The sequence below is a fragment of the Fukomys damarensis genome, unplaced genomic scaffold, assembly GCF_012274545.1.
Source record: "Fukomys damarensis isolate Sample0158 unplaced genomic scaffold, DMR_v1.0_HiC HiC_scaffold_38, whole genome shotgun sequence".
Classification (NCBI taxonomy): Eukaryota; Metazoa; Chordata; class Mammalia; order Rodentia; family Bathyergidae; genus Fukomys; species Fukomys damarensis.
In genome coordinates, this window is record NW_022900950.1 from 31,272,959 (window position 1) to 31,294,508 (window position 21,550).

The 21,550-nt window shown below is 38.5% G+C and overlaps 3 protein-coding genes across 4 annotated transcripts in view; 2 read left to right on the forward strand and 1 right to left on the reverse strand.

Annotated features, from left to right (window-relative positions):
* Positions 1–167, reverse strand: part of Lnx2 (ligand of numb-protein X 2) — a 93,321-nt gene extending 93,154 nt beyond the window's left edge. Inside the window, exon 1 of the mRNA XM_010623837.1 lies at positions 149–167. The gene's annotated coding sequence lies outside the window, so the exon portion shown is untranslated. The remainder of the gene's footprint in view (positions 1–148) is intronic.
* A 67-nt stretch (positions 168–234) lies between these two features.
* LOC117284593 (protein POLR1D-like) overlaps positions 235–21,550 on the forward strand; it is a 54,073-nt gene continuing 32,757 nt past the window's right edge. The window contains exon 1 of one of the 2 annotated variants that reach the window (XM_033759906.1): positions 235–974. Coding sequence is in view for 1 of the 2 variants with exons in the window: in XM_033759905.1 (XP_033615796.1) it covers positions 1,323–1,348 (26 nt within the window). In the remaining variant the exon portion in view is untranslated. Of the gene's footprint in view, positions 975–1,272; positions 1,349–21,550 lie in introns of those variants that run through there. The other variant, XM_033759905.1, reaches the window with a different exon arrangement.
* Positions 1,266–2,679, forward strand: LOC104862119 (DNA-directed RNA polymerases I and III subunit RPAC2). Its single transcript, XM_010623838.3, has 2 exons — positions 1,266–1,348; positions 2,186–2,679. Exons 1-2 carry the CDS (start codon positions 1,323–1,325, stop codon positions 2,559–2,561), a joined length of 402 nt encoding a protein of 133 aa, XP_010622140.1. The 5' UTR covers positions 1,266–1,322; the 3' UTR covers positions 2,562–2,679.

Genomic DNA, 21,550 nt, shown 5'->3' on the forward strand with positions numbered 1-21,550 from the left:
CAAACTCCGGCCAAGACTTCACTTCTCAACCGCCCCTGCTGTCTTCCCGGGGGCGAACGCCCGGGCCCAGCGGCCCAACCCGACACGCACCTGGGCCAATAGGAGGCGGCGCAGGGTGGGAAAGGGGCGGGCCAGAGGCCTGTCTCACCTATCCTAGAGCTCAGAGGGCGGGCCAGGACGGACCGTCGCTCCCAGGTTAGAGTGAGCCCACTCCGCCCCGCGCCTCCTGCCCTCCCCCATCAGCTCTGGGCTGTCCCCACTGCTCGCCTGATTCCCCTGCAGGACACGCCAGAGAAGTCTCGGTGCGCACTCGCGGCCGCCGCTAGGAGTGTGGAACAGCTGGGCGGGGAGGAAACGTCTCAGAATGGGTGGGGGAGAACAGGTGGCGCAGGAACCCAGCAGTGTAGGTGTGTTGGGATGGAGGACAGCGGGGCAGGGCCAGGACCGGCCGGGGTCAGGAGGGCGGAGAACGGCGATCGCAGAGGAGGAACACCTGAAGGCTTGGGGCAGGAGCCAGGAACAAATGAGACCCCGGACCCCTAACCCCCGATGAGATGCAAGCGGCCAAAGGGAAAAGGGAAGAAAGTCCACTGAGGGGGAGGCGCACTCCACGAGTGCGGAGTATCCTAGGAAAGAAAGTGGTGGGTTTCTTCCCATCGTTCAGTCTCCCGAGAGAAAAAGACTCCTGTTTTTGGATCCACTTGAGATGTGTAGCTGCGAAAACCTAGTGAGATAAATACCGCCTTATTAAACTCTACTGTTCTATATGAAATTCATTTCTTCGCAAGTTACCCCTTCCCTTTTTGAGGAGTTTTCATCAAGTACAGCCTAACCCAGGTGTCCCACGGTGAAAGACCGGTGAAGACGAGGATCCTGGGGAAGGCCCGCTCAGAACAGCTCAGCCCCCAACGGGTCTGGCTGTAAGTCGAAAAAAGGCCTGACCCTGGCCCCGAGAAGGGCAGTGACTAGAACAGGTGAGTCCCGCTCCAGTCGCTATCACTTGGGTGGGGAAGACACAGCTCAGGCACACGCAGGCCTGGCCGGGCCTCGGGTGGGGCCCAGGTGTAGCACTCTGCAGCTTCAGGTGAGTTTGCGGGCAGCGCCAGGTGAGAGCGCAGTCGCGCTACCCTGCCTCGCTTGGGGGCGGACTCAGGGGCGGGGCCTTGACACCCCGCCCCTCCTCCGGGCCTTGCGGCGCCATTGCGGCTCCGCCCCGCTTCTTCCGTCGGTGGTTCCTTCCTGCTTTGCTCGCGCGTTTCGCGATATGGGACAGATCCTGTGTTCTGCCAGCATTGTTTAAGGATCCCGGAAGCTGCTCCGCGATGGAAGAGGACCAGGAGCTGGAGAGGTAACGGCGGAGGAGACGGGTGGAGCTGGGCGGTCGGGCTGCGCCGGGCCAGGGGAGCGAGTGGCCGAGGGGCACGCGGCCGGGCCTGGCAGGGGCCTAACTCGGAGCCTTGAGAGGAGAGGAGGAAAGATAGGTGGCCGGGGCCTGTTTGGGAAGAGGGGCAGTGGAGACATGAATGTGTTTACATGGAAGACAAGTTGGGAGACCAGAGTCAAGTCCCAGACTGCCCACCCCCATTAGAATTGCACCGTGTGAAGTCACGACCAGGCCCCGGTGCCTGAGGATTGGTGCTAACGTGTGGAGTCAGGCTGAAGACCCTGTAACTACTGCTCTCCATCTTCTCTGTGCAGACTGCTCTTAAAGCTCTAAGCGTTAAGTTTCCTCCCTCCTGCTAGACTCGTTTCACACCTTCCACTTCCTACCTTCCTTACCTCTTGCAAATGGAAGCCATAGTTGGGCCCTGCACGTTGATTGGTCTGTAATTTCTATTTTTATATTAAAACAAACTGTTTTTCCACGCCTTTCAAAACACTTTTCATCTTGCAGAGGGTCCTACCTTAATCCTATCCCTTTCTTGTACTACCAAAACAGTATTTTTGCATACATTTAAGTTTGTGTTTTGCTAAGAAGACTCCTGTTGTGGGAAATGTGGATGGTCAAGTGGAGTAAGGAGAAACTGGAGCCATAAGTGATTTATGGGTAAAAGTAATGGAGACAGGAAAATGAGAGGGTGATAGTTCTTTGTGACTGGGGTGGAATTGCAGTATAGTAAATGAAAAAAAGCTAGTCACAAAACTATTCAGTATAATCTCATTTTTATAAAAAATATGTGTGTAGAAAAATATCTGGACTGAAGACCTCAATGGCTGAAGGCGAGAGGAAGACAGCCTTGGAAATGGTCCAGGCAGCTGGAACAGATAGACACTGTGTGACATTTGTATTGCACGAGGAGGACCATACCCTAGGAAATGCTCTGCGGTACATGATCATGAAGAATCCAGAAGTGGAGTTTTGTGGTTACACTACGACTCATCCTTCAGAGAGCAAAATTAATTTGCGTATTCAGACTCGAGGCACTCTTCCAGCTGTTGAGCCATTTCAGAGAGGCCTGAGTGAGCTCATGAATGTCTGCCAGCATGTGCTTGACAAATTTGAGGCCAGCATAAAGGACTATAAGGAGCAAAAAGCAAGCAGAAGTGAATCCACATTCTAGCCCCTTATGCAGGATACAAGAATTATAGCATGCTCTATCCTTTAGCAAAATGTGGTTCTAGCTATTGACCCATTACAGCTATTGCAATCCCAACAAGAACATGTATATTCATCTAATAAATTCCCTGTTTTGTTTAAATTTCTTTGAGTGGTTTCTATTCCTTGCAACCTAATGATTTTCAGTGATGGTCCCCCTTGACTCTTAATTGAACAACACTGAAAGTGAGGAAACAATAAAGAAATCAGGGGCCTATAGAAGGACTTCAATCATGGGGATTGAAAAGAATATCATTCCCTGTCTGGCTGTGGTCATAGAGAAAAAGGAAAATGCACTAGAAAATGACCCAGTAGAGTGGAGTTTAGAAAAGAAGGAAAGACAATTGAGATGGGGACTTGACTTCTTGGTAGACTGTTTAGTAATGAAAATCCTTTCCAATGATTGGTGGATTGGGAATAATTTCAAAGAGCTGTTAGAATTCAGGTTTTGTAGGAATTCTAGGTAGTGTCAAGCTCCAACTTGGTAAAATTAATAGGATAAATACCACTTTACTGCTTAAATTTCAAGACACTAATAAAATATTTAGTCTTGACCTGAGTAAGCCAAGAGATTTTATTCTATGAGGAAAAAGCTCAGATGACCAGATTACATTTTAAGTTGTTATGTGGATGTCTTAATATAGCCTAGGGTTTCATAGAAGAAGCATTATCTTTGAGAGAAAGTAAGGATGATGAGGAAGATTGCAAGTGGAGAAATGACATATTTGGAAGTATTAGTGAATCACATCCAAGAGAGCCATCCTGCTTACCTCTTCAACCTAGTCTCAGAACTATCCTATCCTAACATGGTTCTTAATTCACCCTAAATATCTGTCCTTAAATCCAAACACCTCATCCTTAGTACTTTGTGCTTAGAGGCCTTTATTGCTACTATTCCCTCTTTGTGGTACAGTCTTAAGGCAAAGCAGTTGTCAGACACCCCGACCTAGTTTGAGTACTTTTGTGAGCTCTCATTACACTCTTGTGGTTTTGACCTTGATATTTACTATGCTGTTGACAGGGCTTATGCTGTCTATCCACTCTATCAATTTGCTCATCAATATGAACCAAATAACTAGCACAACACCTGACAAGTATTGGACTCTTAGTAAATTCTGGATGAATGTAGGTAGTTATGGCATAGTCTTTCAGTCACCCAAGTCAGCCTGTTCTAGCCTTCCACAAAGCCTACATTCCTATACACAGTCCACTTCTTTTAAAGACATTTCTGAATTTATTCGGTATTTGTTTTATACTAGGCCTTAATGGATAGATATGTTAGTGAATGAGCTACAATAGGTCCGGAGGGGGAGGGGGAACAACATTGAAACTGTTGTAATTCTGTAAAAGAATCAAATGAGGGGTCAAGACAGAAAACATGGAAGGAATCTGCTGTAGGCACAGAAATTAGGGAAGGTCTTTCCAGAGATTATAAGAAGAAAAGAAGTAAGCTGTGCAGTATGAGAGGAAAATGCATTCTGGGATAGTAACATGTGCAGAGGTCTAGAAGCAGAAAATTAGTGATTTGAGAAATTAAAAACATTGAAAAAAGATTTGCATGTTTGTAGCATAATAGGCAAGGAGAAGGGCCTGACCTTTGGATTCAATGGGATGAAGAGCCGGAGGTGTTAAGGAGGTTGAATTCTTAAGTACAATGGGAATGACACATTAATTACCTTACGGAGGGAGAGGTGAATTATGGGGCATCCAGAGTAGAAGCAGACAGACAAACCACAGTTAAAGTGGCCTGAGTGATAAGGAAAAGAGGATGGATTTGAGCTAGTATTTTAGAATTGTGTAAATTGGATTTGAATTGATAGACCTCAGGAATTGGGTATTTAAATGAGACAACATAATTCCTACCTACATTTGAGGCTCAGTTTCTAAAAACGTGTAAAGGGTAAAATAGGATGGAAAGTGGAAAAGGTAATAGGAGTCAAAGTTCCATTTGGACATCACAGGCAGTATGTGAGATACAGGCCACAGAAGAGATAGATCTGAGCTGGAAATAAACTTTGTGAGTCCTTGCCTGCCATAAGATGATATAAATCTGTAAAGTTTTAGAATGACAAAGAAGTAGGCTAAGAACCAAGTGCTGGACAACCTCAGTATTAAAAGTAATTAGATAAGATAGTAGGAAAATTGTGGAAAGAGTTATAGACATCAAGCTTTTCAATGGGAAGAATTAAGAGTTAGGCAAGAAAAAACTGTCAGTTGGAGTGCCCAAGAAGAGTAAAAATTTAATGCACAATTTTGCAGAGAAATGGCTTAGAGTTCACCAATAAAGACACACAAGGAAATTAGAAAGGTAGGTTTAGATTGAAGCAAGAGTAAAGAAAGATGAAAGTCATAGGGCAAGGATGGAGAATATTTTCCTAGACTGATGAAGATCCTGGTAAGCTAATATCAGTGCAGAGGTACTAGCACTTGAAGATATAAGGAAGCCCAAAAGGAGTTAGTGGAAAGAATCAAAAACTTTGTTGCCTCTTCTAAAAATTGCTTATGTATGAATAGTAAACAGGATTATTTGTATGGAGTTTTAATTCTTCTGAACCAAGATTTGTCAAGAGATGTAAATAAAGTTCCATTAGTGGGCATAGAAGTATAAGACCATGGTAGTATTGAAATAATTAGTAATAGTACATGTGGGAAATGCATCTACTTGTGACTACCACCACATCTCATGGCTTAATTGCACATAGTTTATGCTCATTGATCATGGTTTAGTTTAGGGTGGCCATAAATAATGGTTTTCATGCAACACACCCTCAGATGATAAATAAATGGGTGAAAGAAAAAAGCTGAGGACAGAGCAGATATAACCAAGAGTGGAAGGAACCATTGCATGAAAATTATACAGACCAAGGAAAGGCTGAATTAATGTAAGGAAGGGCTAGGTAAGAGAGTTGGACACAAGTCATTTATTTATATAAGCTGAAAAAGGTCATTTGACCAGTGTTTTACTCAAACCATGCAATATTAATGATTCAGGATCTGAAATTCTGGTCAGCTATAAAGTACTATGCCTTTTTAAAAGCCAGTTATTAAATAACATGATTACATACCAAAGACTTAATATATATATTTCCAAGTACTTGCTAGCATTTTCCATCTTCAAAACACTTTACAAACTGGTTAATTATAAATTGCATATATCTATCATAAGTGCTCTAATTAATTGGCAATGCTCACAGGTTCATAGAACCTAAGAATAGAGATTAAAAGATATCTACATAAAAAGTGATCCATGTAGTACTGACTCACAGTGTCTAGCATTTCAAGAAATATGAAAGCATATCAAGTTCATGCCCACAGCTCCCCATCCTTTTCATTCCCTTTAAGCATGTTAATAAGATAATCTCCAGATCACTAGACAGAAGTCATCTTTTTCTGGTTCACATAATTTAGACTTAGATCTTTTTTTTAATACCTTTCAAACTGGGCTCCTCAAGAATTTGCTAAAATCTAATAGTCTGCTTTCAAGGACCTATAAATACTCCAGATTTAGCCCCTTTTTGCTCAAATTTTGAATGTTAATTTTTCTTTTGCTACTTTAAACTGTCCAGTTACAATAACTGTGTGAACCTATATTTTTTCAATAATGAAATACCTCCTGATCTAGATTATGAAACCTCAAATTGTTTATACAGCAAGTATAAACCTAATAGTGCAGTACAGAGAAATTTTGGAAATAAGAGACTATTATGAAACTGTCCTAAAAAGTCTTGTAGTTTTGGACAGGACAAGCAAATTGTACACATGAAAAGACAAATTGTATCTACAGTGAAGTGTCCTAATGTGCATGATGAGTAGAGTGAAAATAGACACATTAGAAAAATGACTGTCTTATGAGCACCCTCTGACAGCCACTTTCCTTGGCACTGAGAATAGCAAACAAGACAGGCACAGTCTGCTTTCCTGGAACTTAAGGAATATTAAAGTTGATGGGCTGGTAAAATAAATACAGTATGTGAGAATAGATAGGTTTCCTCTCTCGTGTAAAGAAGCCATTAAAGATACTTGAGCTCGGAAATGCCATGAAGTTTTAGTTTTTCATCCCATACCTGTGTGCAGAACAGGTGGGTGGAAGGGAATGTTGGAAGACAGTGAATTAGGTGGCATTTGTAATCATACAAGTGTGATGTAAAGAAGTAGTTGTAGAAATGGAGATTAAAAATTAGATACAGAAAATTGCTTAAAGAGAAAGTAAGGACAGATTCTATGTAGGAGTCAGAGAAGGGTTGGAAATGACCCCACTGATCTTTGGGGCCCTATATCCACCTTAATTTAATTTACCCCTTGGATTTCCTGTCACTCCCTCACAATCAAAACCAGTAAGGCAGGATTTACCATCTCCTCTTCCCCAGTCTGAGCTAATAGGAATCAGGTTCAACCACCCTTATCTCCTTTACCACCCTTATCAAAATAATTCACATCTTTTATTAAGATGAGAATGTTGAGGTACAGATGTGAAAATTGGGGGTGAGGACAGGATACAGAAGTGAGCAGATAAGCTCTTGCTGCTGTTGATTTCTCACAAAGTTGCTCTCTTCACATAGAACATTTCATTGATTGGTTCTGTAATATGCAGGGATAGTTTAAGAACCAGGGATATAGAAGGGAACAAGTTGGCCCACATAGCTTCTTTTCTAAAGACAAAGATAGTAAACAAATGCATAAATATACAATCCACTTCCAGGGGATGATATAAGCAGGAAGTAGAAGAACAATGGCCAAGAGGAAAAGGCACTGAGATTGAGTAGTTAAGGTCTTTTCTGAGGAGCTGTTTGAGCAAAGAAACAAGAGACTGAGGATAAGTAAGAATAAGCCCAGGATTTTTTAAAAAATGAGTTTAGGTTACTCAGCAGTGAGAAAGCAAAAATTATGAACCTTTTTGAAGGAATAAATTTTATAGTTAAGATTTGTATGTGTGGTTTTTATTAGTGTTTAAATTTATATCACTTGGGCTGGGGAATTAGCTCAATGGTTCCGTGACCTGCCTTGCAAGCGCAAGGACCCAAGTTGGATTCCCAGTACCCAAAAATTTTTTTAAAAATTTACATCACTTAACTGTAACCTATATATGCATTTGCCTACTAATTACAGTAAAGAATATTGAGTTACCATGTGAGAGAGTAAAACGTTGAAGTTGAGTGTGTGTGTTTTATATTGGCTGATATGTGTGTTTGTAGTGGGTGAATCTGTTTTTTAATAGAGGTTTGGTTTGGTTTTGTTTTGCTTTGGGTTTTTTTTTTTTTTTTGTTCTGGGGATGGAACTCAGGTGCTTGCACTTGCAAGGCAGGTGGTGGAACCACTGAACTAAGTCACCGGCCCCATGGAAAAAGTATTTTTGAGAAAACAAGTATAATCATACTCTGATGTCCACCCAGAGATTGGTTCCTAGTCTTCCTCAGATACCAAATCTGAGGATGTCCAAATCTCTGATATAAAATGGCATAGTATTTGCATAGGGCCTATGCATATATTCCTATATACTTTAAATCATTAAATGATTTATTATATGAACTAAAATGTGAATGCTATATAAGATTTTACATTGTTTAAGAAATAATGTCGACAATTAATTTTTTGCCTTCCACTGTTGGTTCAGTCCATTCTTGTAGAACCATCAGATATGGAGGGTGGACTGTATTACTTTCTTGGGAGTAGAATTTGATGGAGTAGGATCCTGGATAACTTTTGAGTCTAAATAACAGAATTAGTGTAATACAGGAGTTAGGGACAGTTAGAATCATTGTCAGGGTTTTGGTCTGGCTCTAGACTATTAAACTGTGACCTTGAGCCTTTTAAACTATGTTTGGCCTCTCTCGAATTTCCCCATCTATAACCATACTGTAAAGGGCTGTTGAAGTATTAATTTGAATAATTCATTTAAAATTCTTAGGACAGTTTCTGGCTCATACTACATGCTCTGTTAATGTTAGCTGTACTGCTGTTTTTATAATGTTATTAATCATATCCAACAAGCTCATTGGTTTGTATTTCTCAGTGAAAACTTTTAAAAAAGTTAGAGATTCTGTGATTTTTGTTTGACTTCCTTTAGTCCAAGTCAGCACTGTAATATCAGTTTGAGGACCCCAGAATGGTAAATTCCCAGTCTGTTAAAGCCTTTAAGAAAAAATTTTGAAATAGAGTTCCTGTTAATAGGATATAGCTAAAAATCAAAGATAAAGGGATTGTATTTCTCTTTTTCTCAAAAAGAAATCAAGACTTTTAGAACATTCATAATCTTCCCCAAGCTTCAAGATAAGGAAGGAAAAACAAGTTCTATAGTAGATGGGTACTTGGTCTGGTGCCAGATATCTAGAATGTTGGTAGGAAGCCAGGGCTCAGTGTAGGTCAGTGAGCATAAAACTGCATAAAATGGACTAAATTGATATTTTATCTAATTTCTATTCCTCAATAAATTCCTTGTTTGTTATGCAGTACCTGTAGAATATGTCAAAAAGAAAACTGCCGTGGTGCTTTTCTAAATTTTACATTTCTGACCTGGGTCAAACCTGGAGGGAAAAAATGTAAATAATAAATCAACCAGTTCTACTAACAGAATTCCAAGAGAAAATCAAACTGCCTGGAGTGTCTAATCAGGGAGAGATTGGACCAGTTGGCCTAAACAGCTGTTCTGGATTGAGTCTGTTTTTTTCCTCTTTTTCAGTGATGTGAGAACTGACTGTCTCTCAAGGGACCTTGCTTTTAAGCCAATATCGTATAAAGTCAAAGGATAGGGAGTCTGAAGTCAGAGAGCCAGTATGTGATTGTACGTGAGTGATTCAACCATTTTGAGCCTCCAGTTTCCTTATCTGTAAAATTGGCTAGTTATAACACCTATATAATGGTGTTATTGTGAATAATAAATGAAAGAAAGCACTTAGAATTCCTCATGTACTTAAATCCTCAGACATTAGCTATTGCTCTTGTTTTATTTGTTTTGGTTCAAGTCAGTCAGGTTAAACTAATTTTGGTTCACAGTATTGGTTGTGTCTTGTTGTGAGTGTTCCTCAGGGCTGGCTTGTGTGATTTCTCCCATCTGACTTACCACACTATCTCCTGTGGCTCTTTGTCACTCTGGCTATCACTTCTTTCATATATGCCTAACTTCTTCTCATTTCAGGGCTTTGGCCACTTGTTCTTTACTTCCCTGAAATTGTCTTTCCTTACATCTTCACATAGTCTGCTTCTTACTAAGGTCATTTGCTCAAAAGAACCATCTTTAACCAATGTATTTGTTTTCCATTACTGCATACCAAATTACCCCAAAACCTAATGCCTGCAAACAATGATTTCCCAGTTTCTGTGGATCAGAAATGTGCATGGAGCTTAGCTAGATGGTTTTGACTCAGAGTCTCTGATAAGGCAGCAATCTGGGTGTCTTTCAGACTACACTAGGCTGGCACAGAGGAGGATCACCTCCAAACTCACTCACAGGTGACTGCCTCCATGCACTGGTAGCTGGCTTCCCCAGAGCAAGTGATCTAATAGTATTAGAAAACTCAAGAGTGAAGTCAATATTACACCCGTCACTTCTGCTTGATTCTGTTTGCTAGTCATGAACTCAAGAGGAGGGGAATTAAACAAGGAGTCTGAATACCAGGAAGTGAAAACTTTAGGACCATTTTAGAGATCTTAAAGTTGCTTTATTTAACCAGCTTCTTTAAAATAACATGTACACCCCCAGATAGAAAGCTCCATCACTTTCTGTCTATCTTTGCTTAATCTCTTCTAGCATTCATTGTTAACTAATAATACATTATATTCTGACTTGTTTATTATCTAACACCTCCTAACCATAAATTCTCTGAGAGCAAGGGCTTTGCTTTTGTTCTTGTGTGCCTCTGGATCCTCAGGCCCTAAAGCTAGGTCAGGCACACAGTAGGCTTTTGTTAAAATGTATTCATTGAACAAATGAACACATGCATGATTGAATATCAGTGCACTATCTGCAGGGAGGACAAATGGCAGAGAAGGACTTTTGTACACTCACCAGCAGACGCTTGTGAATTCAAGAGATCTAGTACAGTATACAACAAACTTCAAGAAGACAAAATTCTTGAGTGCTTCAAGGAACCATGCCTCTCTGTGGCTTTAGTGGAAGAGTAACAAGCATCAGAAAGAGCCTCAGTAAAAGTGGTTGTGCTTTATATTCTATTTCATTTATGTTTCTCTATCCCCAAGAGCCTTTGGCACTGCTGTCTTCATCAGATTTATCCCTTGCTCCATCTGTTATCTTTTCTTTTGTTAGTCTAAAATAAAAGATTATTTCCCATTTGAAGTTGATCAAAGGACATTTTTATTTTGTTATACTAATATAAGACAGTGATTCAGATTTTCCTTGGTTGTTTTTCCCACAGAACTCTTGTGGAGCAAAAGTTGTAAGATTATTGTCTTGGATGCCATGAGGTTGAATTCCAAGAGCTTTACTATAAGGCATGCTGCTTTGTTGGTGCCAAATACCACATCTATTCACTAGCCATCCATCTCATAAGCCATTTATTACAAATAGCATTGCTTTGGAAATACATAGAATGAATCCATTTTTTTCAGTGGCTACTTATGGTTGTACTTTGTTCCATGTACTAGGGTAGCAGAAATGAATCTCATTTGGCCCTTGCTTTCAGAGTTGGTAATCTGGTGAGGCAAAAGAGCTATGAAAATCCAGAAAGACAGGTATCATTTCTTCCAACTTTTCTATCTCTTTTTAAATTGCACCCCTTTCCCCAGGATCCTTTCCCTTTACTTTCTTTTTCTATAACACTTATTACATGTACATTTATTGTGATTATCTTTATTGTGTTTCATATTTTCTTACTTCCCCACTCCATATACTATAACTCATTATAACATAAACTCCATGAGCACAGAAATTTTTGTCTCAATATTCGCTGATGTATGCATAGTTCCCAAAACAGTGTCTGGCCCATAGAAAATGCTCAAAAAAAAATGAAATGAATGAATAAAAGATAGCCTCTGTATTTTTTTAATTAAATACCCCAAATTTGAAATGCCAAAATAACTATTCTGTAAGCTTTGAGTTGAAAACCACAAACTTGTGGTTTCATGTCTTTAGCTCTGTAGTCTGTTAAATGTAGAGACTGGGCCAGACCAGGAGAAGTCAGACCTGGGACAAAATTCTTGAGTTCTTTAAGGAACCATGCCTATGTGTGGCTTTAGTGGAAGGAAGAGCCAGAGTAATAAGCATCAGAAAGAGCTTAAATAAAAGTGGTTATGTTTAGGTGTTAATTGAGGCAAAAGGTGGCCATGACCAGACCAGGCAAAGAGAATTCCAGAGAAGTAGCTTGCACAGTAGGGACCAAGCAGATCTGACTAGTGTTACCAGGTGGGAGTCTAGAGAGGTCACCTGATGAGACGAATTTGGCACATAATTTATATACATGTGAGAAGTCAGGGTTTGGAATGTCAACTTTGACTACAAGTCAAGCTTTGGAAGGCCAACTTTGACTGCAATACAGTGAATAGTTTTCACCTTAGTGAAAACTGACCCCCCGCAAGGCTAACGGTATTGGTTTTGTGAGTACCTGCTCTACTTTATGTACCTATGAACTCGCAGTTGGTGAATTCACAACCATAATATTTCAAAAAATAAAATTGAATGTGGTGAATGAATGTAGATTACTTGTTGATTTTCTCCTTGCTTTGTGAAATGGGCTTTCCTTCATGTTGGTGGAAAATGGTCAGGCATCTCAATCTTTATATCTAGTAAAGACAAACCAAAACATAGTAAAGACAAACCAGAAAATCTAGTGGAACATTCTATAATTGAAATCTTTTGTGCCATTTTTTATCACATTTGCTCCACAAGTAAGATGAAAAGACTTGCAGTTTTTCCTTGGGTCCTCAAGAGTTATTTGGTCCACAGCTGTTCATTTCTTACCATCATACTTGTTAAGTTTTATGGGATCACAGAATGAATTTTGATTGGAGCTCAGAGTTTATGGATCATTGAAAATCTTCATCTAAATGTATTTTAGACCCTGGTTTGCTTGCTGACACTGTTCTGCATAGTTAAGTATAAATCCTGGTGTTTAGAGTACTTAGCACAGTTTTTCTTGAAAAGCCATTAATATAAAATTGGAGGTGAAAGCTTCCATTATCACTACATTCCCTGAATATGAGAAGCAAAGTGTAATCATCATGTTCTTTGTCAAAGTGAATGAGCCAGATTTGTGCTATGCATCAGGCTACGTAATCTAAGCCTTCTAAACATGGTACTATAGTTTTGGTCCTGCTTTTTATTTGTTAATTTGTCTGTTTATATGGCAAAAGTTATACTTTGTCTTTAAATAGATAGAAAAAATAGGGATTCTAGGGATTTATGGTTAGAAGCTGTACTGAAAGTGTCTTGTCTTTAGAAATGTCAGCCTCTAGGTGTGTCACTGTCTGCTGCCCAGACTTGTAGCAAGCAGACTGAGGGTTTGCTTCCTATTTACTTGTTCTAATAGGTTGCTCCCCTCTGAGCTATGTGCTTTAGAACAAGCCAGTGCATGAGAAAGCCAACGGGGCTTATTCCTAGCCAAAAACAGATGACCTGACAGCCACATAGCTATGACTATAAAGTGAGAGAACTTATTCAAGTGGGAAAACCAGTTTAATCTTCCTGCAAGATAGATGTATTTTTTCCATTTATATTTCAAATTTGTATTAGTACATGTTTGAAGTACACATTGATTACATTCATCATGAAGAGTCGGTACATTTCCATAACATCTTAATTCTTTTAATGCTCCCCCCTTCTTCCATCTCGATGTTTTTCCCATTTATGGAAAAGTTAAATAACCAGCATGGGGTTATAGGGCTAATGATTAAACAGAAACTCAGGCTCCTTAGCTCATTTCAGTAGTCATGATGGTACCTGTGTTGCCTGCCTCAGAAACAGGAAGACCAGGCTGTGAAGAGTTAGGTTTAAGAGACAAAATTGTTGCCCAGTAATCCTTGATTATTTTTAAGTTGAAGTTGAAATATGTTGGAAATGAGGTGGCTTATTTTAAATTTTAACTATGATAAAGGGTTGATAATTTAGAGAATATTTGGTTAAGATCTCAGATATGGGTTTATTAATACTTAGTTTATGAAATGCATTTTCCATATTAAATTTCATTGGCATTATATTTAAATTGGCCTCCTAGCTTTTTCATCCATATTGTGCCAAATCACTACTTGAACATTCTTTAAAAATGTAGAAAATACCTTCACGTATTGAAGAAAACGAAGATATGTGTTAGTTGAAAGGGCTCTGCACTTGAAGTCAGAGGCTTGAGGTTAGAGTCAGCTGGTAGACCTTGAACATATCAACCTCTCTAAGCCTTAGTTACCCACCCAATAAAAAGGGAACAGTAAGGCCTGTGGTTCTTTTGAGAGAGCTCTTTTGAAATAATATTTACTGTGCTGTAAATCACTATGCATACATAAAATATCTGTATTTTTAACATAGATATACAGCTTTTAATACTATAAAAGTGGTTATTTAAAAATTCTTAATACTTCACATTTGTTCATGCCTTATAGTTACAAAGTTAACTATGTGTATAATTGTACTTATTCCCCATGAGAACTCTAAATACTCGAGTAAATGACCCTATTTCTTTAGATCGGTGACCTTTAATGTCCCAAGAGATAAGTAGATGAACTGAGATTCATTCTCTTGCCACTGTATTGTAATTTTTCATTTTCATTGTTAACATGTCCTGTATTCCAAGCTATAAAGTGAGAACTCCACAGTCCCTCTTCTAAAAGCATCAAGAGAACTTTTAAGGAAAATTATGGGTAATTCTACTCAGTCTGGATTTTTCAGGTAAAAAGTTCTACTCTGAAGCTTGTGTGTTTCAGAATATAATTACCAGAGATGTATCATAACATTAGAATAGCATTAGTGTTAGTGCTTGTGGCACCCTCTAAAGGTAATGACCCTGGGCTGAAATGCTATAATTATAGTCTATCCCCTCATAATTGTCTCATAGGGTGATGTAACATGCCATTCTGGGTTGTGGGGTAAAAGAAGAAATACTACTGATTATTTTGAGTTAAAATTTCCAAAAATATCAGATAATTATTTAGTCTTACGTAAGCTAACTTCTCTAAACCATAATTTCTTTGGCTTCATATGACAAGGTTAAACTAGATCACCTCTAACACTAACACATGGAAAACTTTCACATTACATTTTTTTAATATAGTATTTTATTCAGTGGGACTTTGCCTAAACATTTTTATTGTTTGGACTTTTTCCTTGAAAGTTCTTTGTTAGAATTTGCTAGCTCTTCTAAAGAGCCTTGTAAATACTTAGATCTAAACCTCTCTAAAAACATTGCATATATAGGGAGTAATATAGATGTTGCATGTATGGCACAATTTCTGTCAAGCAAAGTTAAAGAAAGAATTGTGAACTTGGGTATATTAATACTTCAAAGGAAATGTGAAAGGATAGTCCCAAGCATTTTTATTGAAAATGCCGTGCCTTTTTTTGTAAATGTAAGAGTTTTTACTTTGGAAGGGAGCCAAATTATAATGTTTAGATAATAGCATACTCCATCTCTCTGAATTTTACCTTGCAGTCTCAATTACATACGTTTTCTATTTTTAACTTTGTTTTAAACTCTTTGTTAGTCTGGCTCCATCCAGTTAAACTACAGTTGCTATTCCATCCCTGAGGATGGTTTGTGTTTTCAGTAGTAGATGGAGATGGTTCTAGTATGTACAGCAATTTAAAGCATAGCATTAATAAAGGGATAAGAGAAGGCTGTATTTAGGTTTCTAATATTTTGTAAAACAAGTCTCTGAATAGTGAACTTTTACCTTAGAATTTGCTAGTTCTTGCTGTTTTACAGCTGGTTTTTTTATGCCATTATCACTAATTGTATTACCCTGCATGATGTGATATAAACATAAAGGTTGGATAAGTCAGTAATGAAATTTTCTATGCCTTGGGCTTTTCTCTTGTAGAGATTAGTCCCCATGAACTGATTGCTTCCTTTCATTTGTCTCTGTAGCCTTTCTAGTGATTCTCCAGTGTCATTGAATTCATCATCTGTAAGAATGCAGACTTAAGTTTGGTAGACTTGTTCAATATGTTACCTAAGTTCATTACTTTAAACTTTCATAGACAGTCTCCTCAAAGGGACATTACTCTCAAAGTTAAGCTTGTGTATGTATTTAACTGCTTAATTCAACTTACTACTACACTAAGGAAATGGAAGGTTTTTGGTTTTTTTTTTTCAAAGCACTCATACATGTTTTAACTGCTACAAATTCCCTATGATGAATGTTAGCATTCATGTATATCTAAAATGTACCCATAAAATTTTTATATAGAAAAGATGTTTTCTGATTCAAATAGTGGCTAGACATCTGCATACTTAGATGAGAAATAATTGTCTTATCGTAGAGATGCTCAAAATGCTAGTGGAAGAGGCAGTGTTATCTGTTAGATGCAGTAGATAAAAGTATGTGAGAATATTGCAGAAGTGCCAGTGTGGTTACCTGAACTGGAATATGAAATCCAAGTGGAAAAAGGAAGGAGCAAAGATGCAGAGAATCTAAATATAATCACCTCGGGGTGAAGAGGCCCCCTGCCTACCACAGGCAGCCCCACCTGTGGACATCATGAAACTCTATCTCTTGAAAGAGGAAGAGCAAATAATTTGTTGACATATTTTTAAACTACCGCAGATGTTTACACTGTATCCTTGGAATATCAGAAATATTATTGTGTTTTATAGTGAGGAGACCCCACATCATATCTAGTTTGTCCTCCCTATCAACAATCATTTTATCAATGACCATAGTTCTAAAATTATTATACAGATTCAGTACAATCCCAACAGCATATCTGACAGAATTAGAGAAAACAATCCTAAGGCCGAGGATTTAGTTTAGTGGTGCCACCTCCTGCTTCACAAGCTCAAGGTTCCAATTTCAATCCCTGGTAACAAAAGAAAAAACCTAAAATTCATTTGAAACCAGAAGAGACCTAGAATAGCAAAGGCAATTCTAGGCAACAAAGGCAAGGCAAAGGGATATTGCAATACCTGGCTTTAAGTTATACTGCAAAGCTACAGTGATTAAAAACAGCAGGAACTGGCAAAAGAACAGACCCGAGGATCAATGGAACAGACTAGAAGTTGCAGAAGCAACTCCAGACATACTCAACCTCCTCATCATTGACAAAGGAGCCAAACACCTTCACTGGGACAAAGATAGCCTCTTTAATAAATGGTGCTGGAAAAACTGGTTTTCCACAGCCAAATATTAAAACTAGACCCGTATCTTTCACCACACATTATTCTAGAATGAAAGTGGATCAAAGATCTAACTATTAAAACAGAAACTAAACTTGTTGGAAGAGAGAATAGGTAGAACACTAGAGGAGTAGGCAAAGACTTCATGAACAAAACCCAGATCGCATGGGAAATACTACAAAGAGTCAATAACTGGGATCTCATCTTATTAAAAAGCTTCTGCATAGCAAGAGAACCCACCAACAGAGTGAAAAGACAATGTACAGCATAGGAAAAATTTTTTACCAGCTATTCAGATAAAGGGCTATTATCTAGAATATATGAAGAAGTAAAAACTATCAGACCCCCCAAATTTAAAGATCCAGTCCAAAACTGGGCATCTGAAATGAACAAATACTTCTCAGATGAATAATTAGAAATAGCAAATAAATACATATAAAAAATTCAACATCACTGGTCATTTGTGAAATACAAATTAAAACTACACTGAGCTGGGGATTTAGTTCAGTGGTGCCACTGCCTGCCTCGTAAGTGCAAGGTCCTGAGTTCGATCATCAGTACAAAAAAACAAAAACAAAAAACTCTGCAAAACAACACTGAGATTCCACCTCCAGAAAGAATGGCTGCTGTCAAGAAGTAAACCAATAGCAAATGCTGGAGGGATTGTGGGGGAAATGGAACACTTTTCCACCGGTGGTACAACCACTGTGAAAATCAGTGTGGAGATTTCTCAAAAAACAGAAACTAGAGGTTCCATTTGACCCAGCTGTACCTCTTCTTGGTATCTTCCTGAAAGAATTAGAAGCATCATACCACAGTGATAAAATCACACTATGTTGATAGCAACACAGTGTGTCATAGCTAAATCTTGGAAATAGCCCAAAGGCCCATCAACTGATGAGTGAATAAAGATGGTGTGATTTTTATTTATAATGGAGTACTACTCTGCCATAAAGAAGGATGAGCTCAGACATTTATAGCTAAATGGATGGACCTTGAAACCGTACACCTTTGTGAAATAAATCAGACACACATATTTTAATATTGCATTGTTCCTCTGATGTAAGAAACCTAGAGTGGAAATAAGAACTAAAATGTATAATAGATACTGGAAAATTGGAAGAAAATGTTCAAATGAGAAGGCGAACAAGGGAGGAAGGAGGGAGAAAGGAACAAAGGGACAAGAAAAACAAGTGAAAATGGAAAAAAGGAAACAAAGCTTTTATATGAAGGAAGGGGTTGAGGGAGGGGGATGAGATAAAATTTATTTTTTTAAAAAAGGTGTTTTCTTAATTGTGAAATGGGATTTACAACTGCCTTGTCTTATATATAATTTCATTGATATATAGATTAGCACTTGAAAAACAACTTGGAACAATATTGTAGGGCTTAAAGAGTCAAGAGTTTGCTGATTATTTTTAATTATTTTCAGATGGTTGTTGTACTTCATTTTTTGGGGGTGGGGGTACTGGGATCGAACTCGGAACCTAATGCTTGTGAGGCAGGCAGTGGAACCACTGAGCTATATCCCCAGCCTTGTACTCAATTCTTGATGTAAAAAAAGATGTCTATATGTAAATGTACTTTTAAAAATTCTCTCCTTGCTATCTTCCTAGAAGAAATTACCATATCTCTCAAAGCGTTGTTGATACCTAGTACAAAAGACAGAAAATGCCTGGTAGTCAGGTGAGACCAGGTCTGGAAAAGTCCGCATGGCAGAAGGAGGTCACCCTTGCCCTGGAGCCTTCTACACCTTCAGTTCCTCTGGCTCTTTGTCACCTCTTGCCTTCTAAGGCCAGACACTGTGCACCGGAGAGCTAGAGTAGACAACAAACCTGTGCTGGTAGCTATGGGTTGTGGCCTTTGGCTGCTTCCTTTCTTTTTATACAGTGGATCCTTGACTTACAAACTCAATTCATTCTCAAGGGCTAGATATAACTCATGTTGGTCAGTTGAAGGCTCAGGCTCCTCTACATAGCCTTCAAAGTCTCTCTCCTGTATACAGGCAGATCTCATTGTCCTTAGAGAGTCATTGGCCCAGGATTTCTGAACCCCACACAGGAAAGGGTGTTGTAATGTTCCTTCCAGAACTCTTTAAGGGGTAAATCTGTATCAGAGACCTTCTGGAAGCACAAGCAGCTGGCATTCCGGGCATAACTCAAGACTTTGATCATCAGTTAAAACTAAAATTCCAGTTGTAACCCAAGTTGTTATATGTCAGGCTGGTTGTAACTTGAGGGTCCACCCTGAGTCTGTCAATAGTTTTATATCACTGGGCTTCTAAACATTAGAATCGTAATTGTTTTTTTTTACTGGGTTAAAAATTGCTCATTTGAGTTGATGACAAGTAAATGTTTTATCTTGAAATAGCACTTTCAAGACTAGTTTCTAAGTAGTAGAATAGGATAGAGGATGTAGTAGGATACAGAAATCAATGCATACACATCAGTAATGTTCCAGTACACCAGTTATGCACTCACCAAGAAAGAAATTAGGAAAACAATAGCATCAGGAAAAATTAAATACTTAGGAATTAACCTAACCAAAGCAGTGAAAGACCTCTACAATGAAAACTACAGTATTTTGAAAAAAGATTGAAGAGAACATCAGAAAATGAAAAGATATCCCCTATTGCTGGATAGGCAGAACAAATATTATCAAAATGGCCATACTTCAAAAAGTGATATACAGACTTAATACAATCCCAGTCAAAATACCAATTGCATTTCACACAGGATTAGAGAAAACAATCCTGAAATTCATATGGCACTGAAAAACCCAGAATAACAAAAGCAATCCTGGGCAACAAGAGTAAAGCAGGAAGCATTATAATCTTCAACCTCAAGTTTTACTACCAAAGGTACAGAAATAAAAACAGCATGGTGTTGATTAAAAAAAAAAAAAAAAAAAAAAAAAGCAGACTTATGGATTAGTGCAACAGAACACAGGATGTAGAAACAACTCCAGGCATATTCCTGGCCACTACCCAGCAAGTTGTTTTTAGTAAAAGTTGCTTTTCTTCATAATTTATGTAAGATTTCCCACCACACATTTATTCAAGTCTTATGAACAAAAAACCACTGTTTTTTATCAGAATTTAAGAATAAATACTTGTACCACTGTGTGAAGCAAGAGAATGATTTTTAGAGGCTAAACAAAGGTCATTTATCTGACTGGTGTTTCACTATTGATTTCTAAATATGCAGCCTTCCTGCAGTTTTCAAACAGCCCTAGAGAATCAAAATCCTCCATCTGACAGGAAGAAGTCCAACTCTTTGATCATATCCAGTTTTCTAGTATGTCCTAATATTTGATGACACCAAGGATATGAGGAATTGATGAGCTTCTGTCCAAATTTGGCCATTGTAGAAGACTGCTCAACCTGGAACCTGTTACCATTAATTCTTTCATTGAATTTACTTGCTCAGGAACACATTATCATTCTTTTCCTCTTTTGCCATCTTTCCCCCTTCCTTATCTTGCCTCTCCTATCCTGGCTACACATATGGTATTTTTCATTTATTTTTAATTAACTTTAATAAAATTGCATATATTTATCATGTACACCATGTTATTTTAAATATGTAGACATGTGGAAGGGTTAAATCAAGCTAATTAATATATGCATGATTTTGACTACTTTGCAGTGAGAACATTTAAAATCTACTGTTCACACTTTTCAAGAATGTAATATATTGGGGCTGGAGATTTAGCTCAGCGGTTCGGTGGCCTGCCTTGCAAGCGCAAGGACCCGAGTTCAATCCCCGGTACCAAAAAAAAAAAAAAAGTAATATATTGATATTAACCATAGTTGCTATGTTGTACAATAGAACTCTTACCTGAAATTCTGTACTTTCTCTCCAGGATCTCTAACCCTTCCCATAGCCTTTAGTAACCACCATTCTACTCTTAGCTTCCTCATGTAAGTGAAATCATTCAGTATTTGTCTTTCTGTGCATGACTTATTTTGCTTAACACAATGTTAAGTGTTCATCTGTGTTGTCACAAGTGTGACAGGATTTTCTTTTTCGAGACTCAAGCACTTCATTTTGTGTATATGTACATTTATACATACTTGTACACACAACCTATATACACAGGCATTTTCTTCATCCATTGATTGACTCCATATCTTGGCTATTATGAAAAATGCTACAGTGAACATGGAAGTGCAGAGATCTTTTCAACATTCTGATTTCATTTCCTTTTGCATATGCCCAGTATTTGAACTATTGGATCATGTAGTTGATCTAATTTTAATTCTTTTAAGGAAACTCTATACTATTTTCCAAAATGGCTATACTAAGTTACATATCCACTAACCATATACAAGCACTCACTTTTCTCCACATTCTTGCCAACACTTATCGTTCAGCTTTTTGATAGTAGCTATTCTAAAAGATATAAAGTAAACCACATTGTGGATTTACTTTACTTTTTTGATAGTCAGTGATTCTGAGCACTTTTTTTTCCATATATCTGTTGATCATTTATGTTTTCTTTGTTTGTGTTGTTTGTTTTTTTGTTTTTTGTTTTGAGACAGGGTCTCACTATGTAGTTGAGACTGACCTGGAAATCACTATGTAGCCCAGGCTGGTCTCGAAATCACAGCGATCCTCCTGCCTCAGCCTCCCGAGTGCTGGGATTACAGGCGTGCGCCACCACACCCAGCCATTTATGTTTT

What these genes read in the sequence shown, in the direction of transcription:
- LOC104862119 (XM_010623838.3), top strand. Translation starts at nt 1,323, where the DNA reads ATGGAAGAGGACCAGGAGCTGGAGAG. An exon ending in GAGGACCAGGAGCTGGAGAG is followed by an intron (nt 1,349 to 2,185) that starts GTAACGGCGGAG and finishes ATATGTGTGTAG; the next exon opens with AAAAATATCTGGACTGAAGA.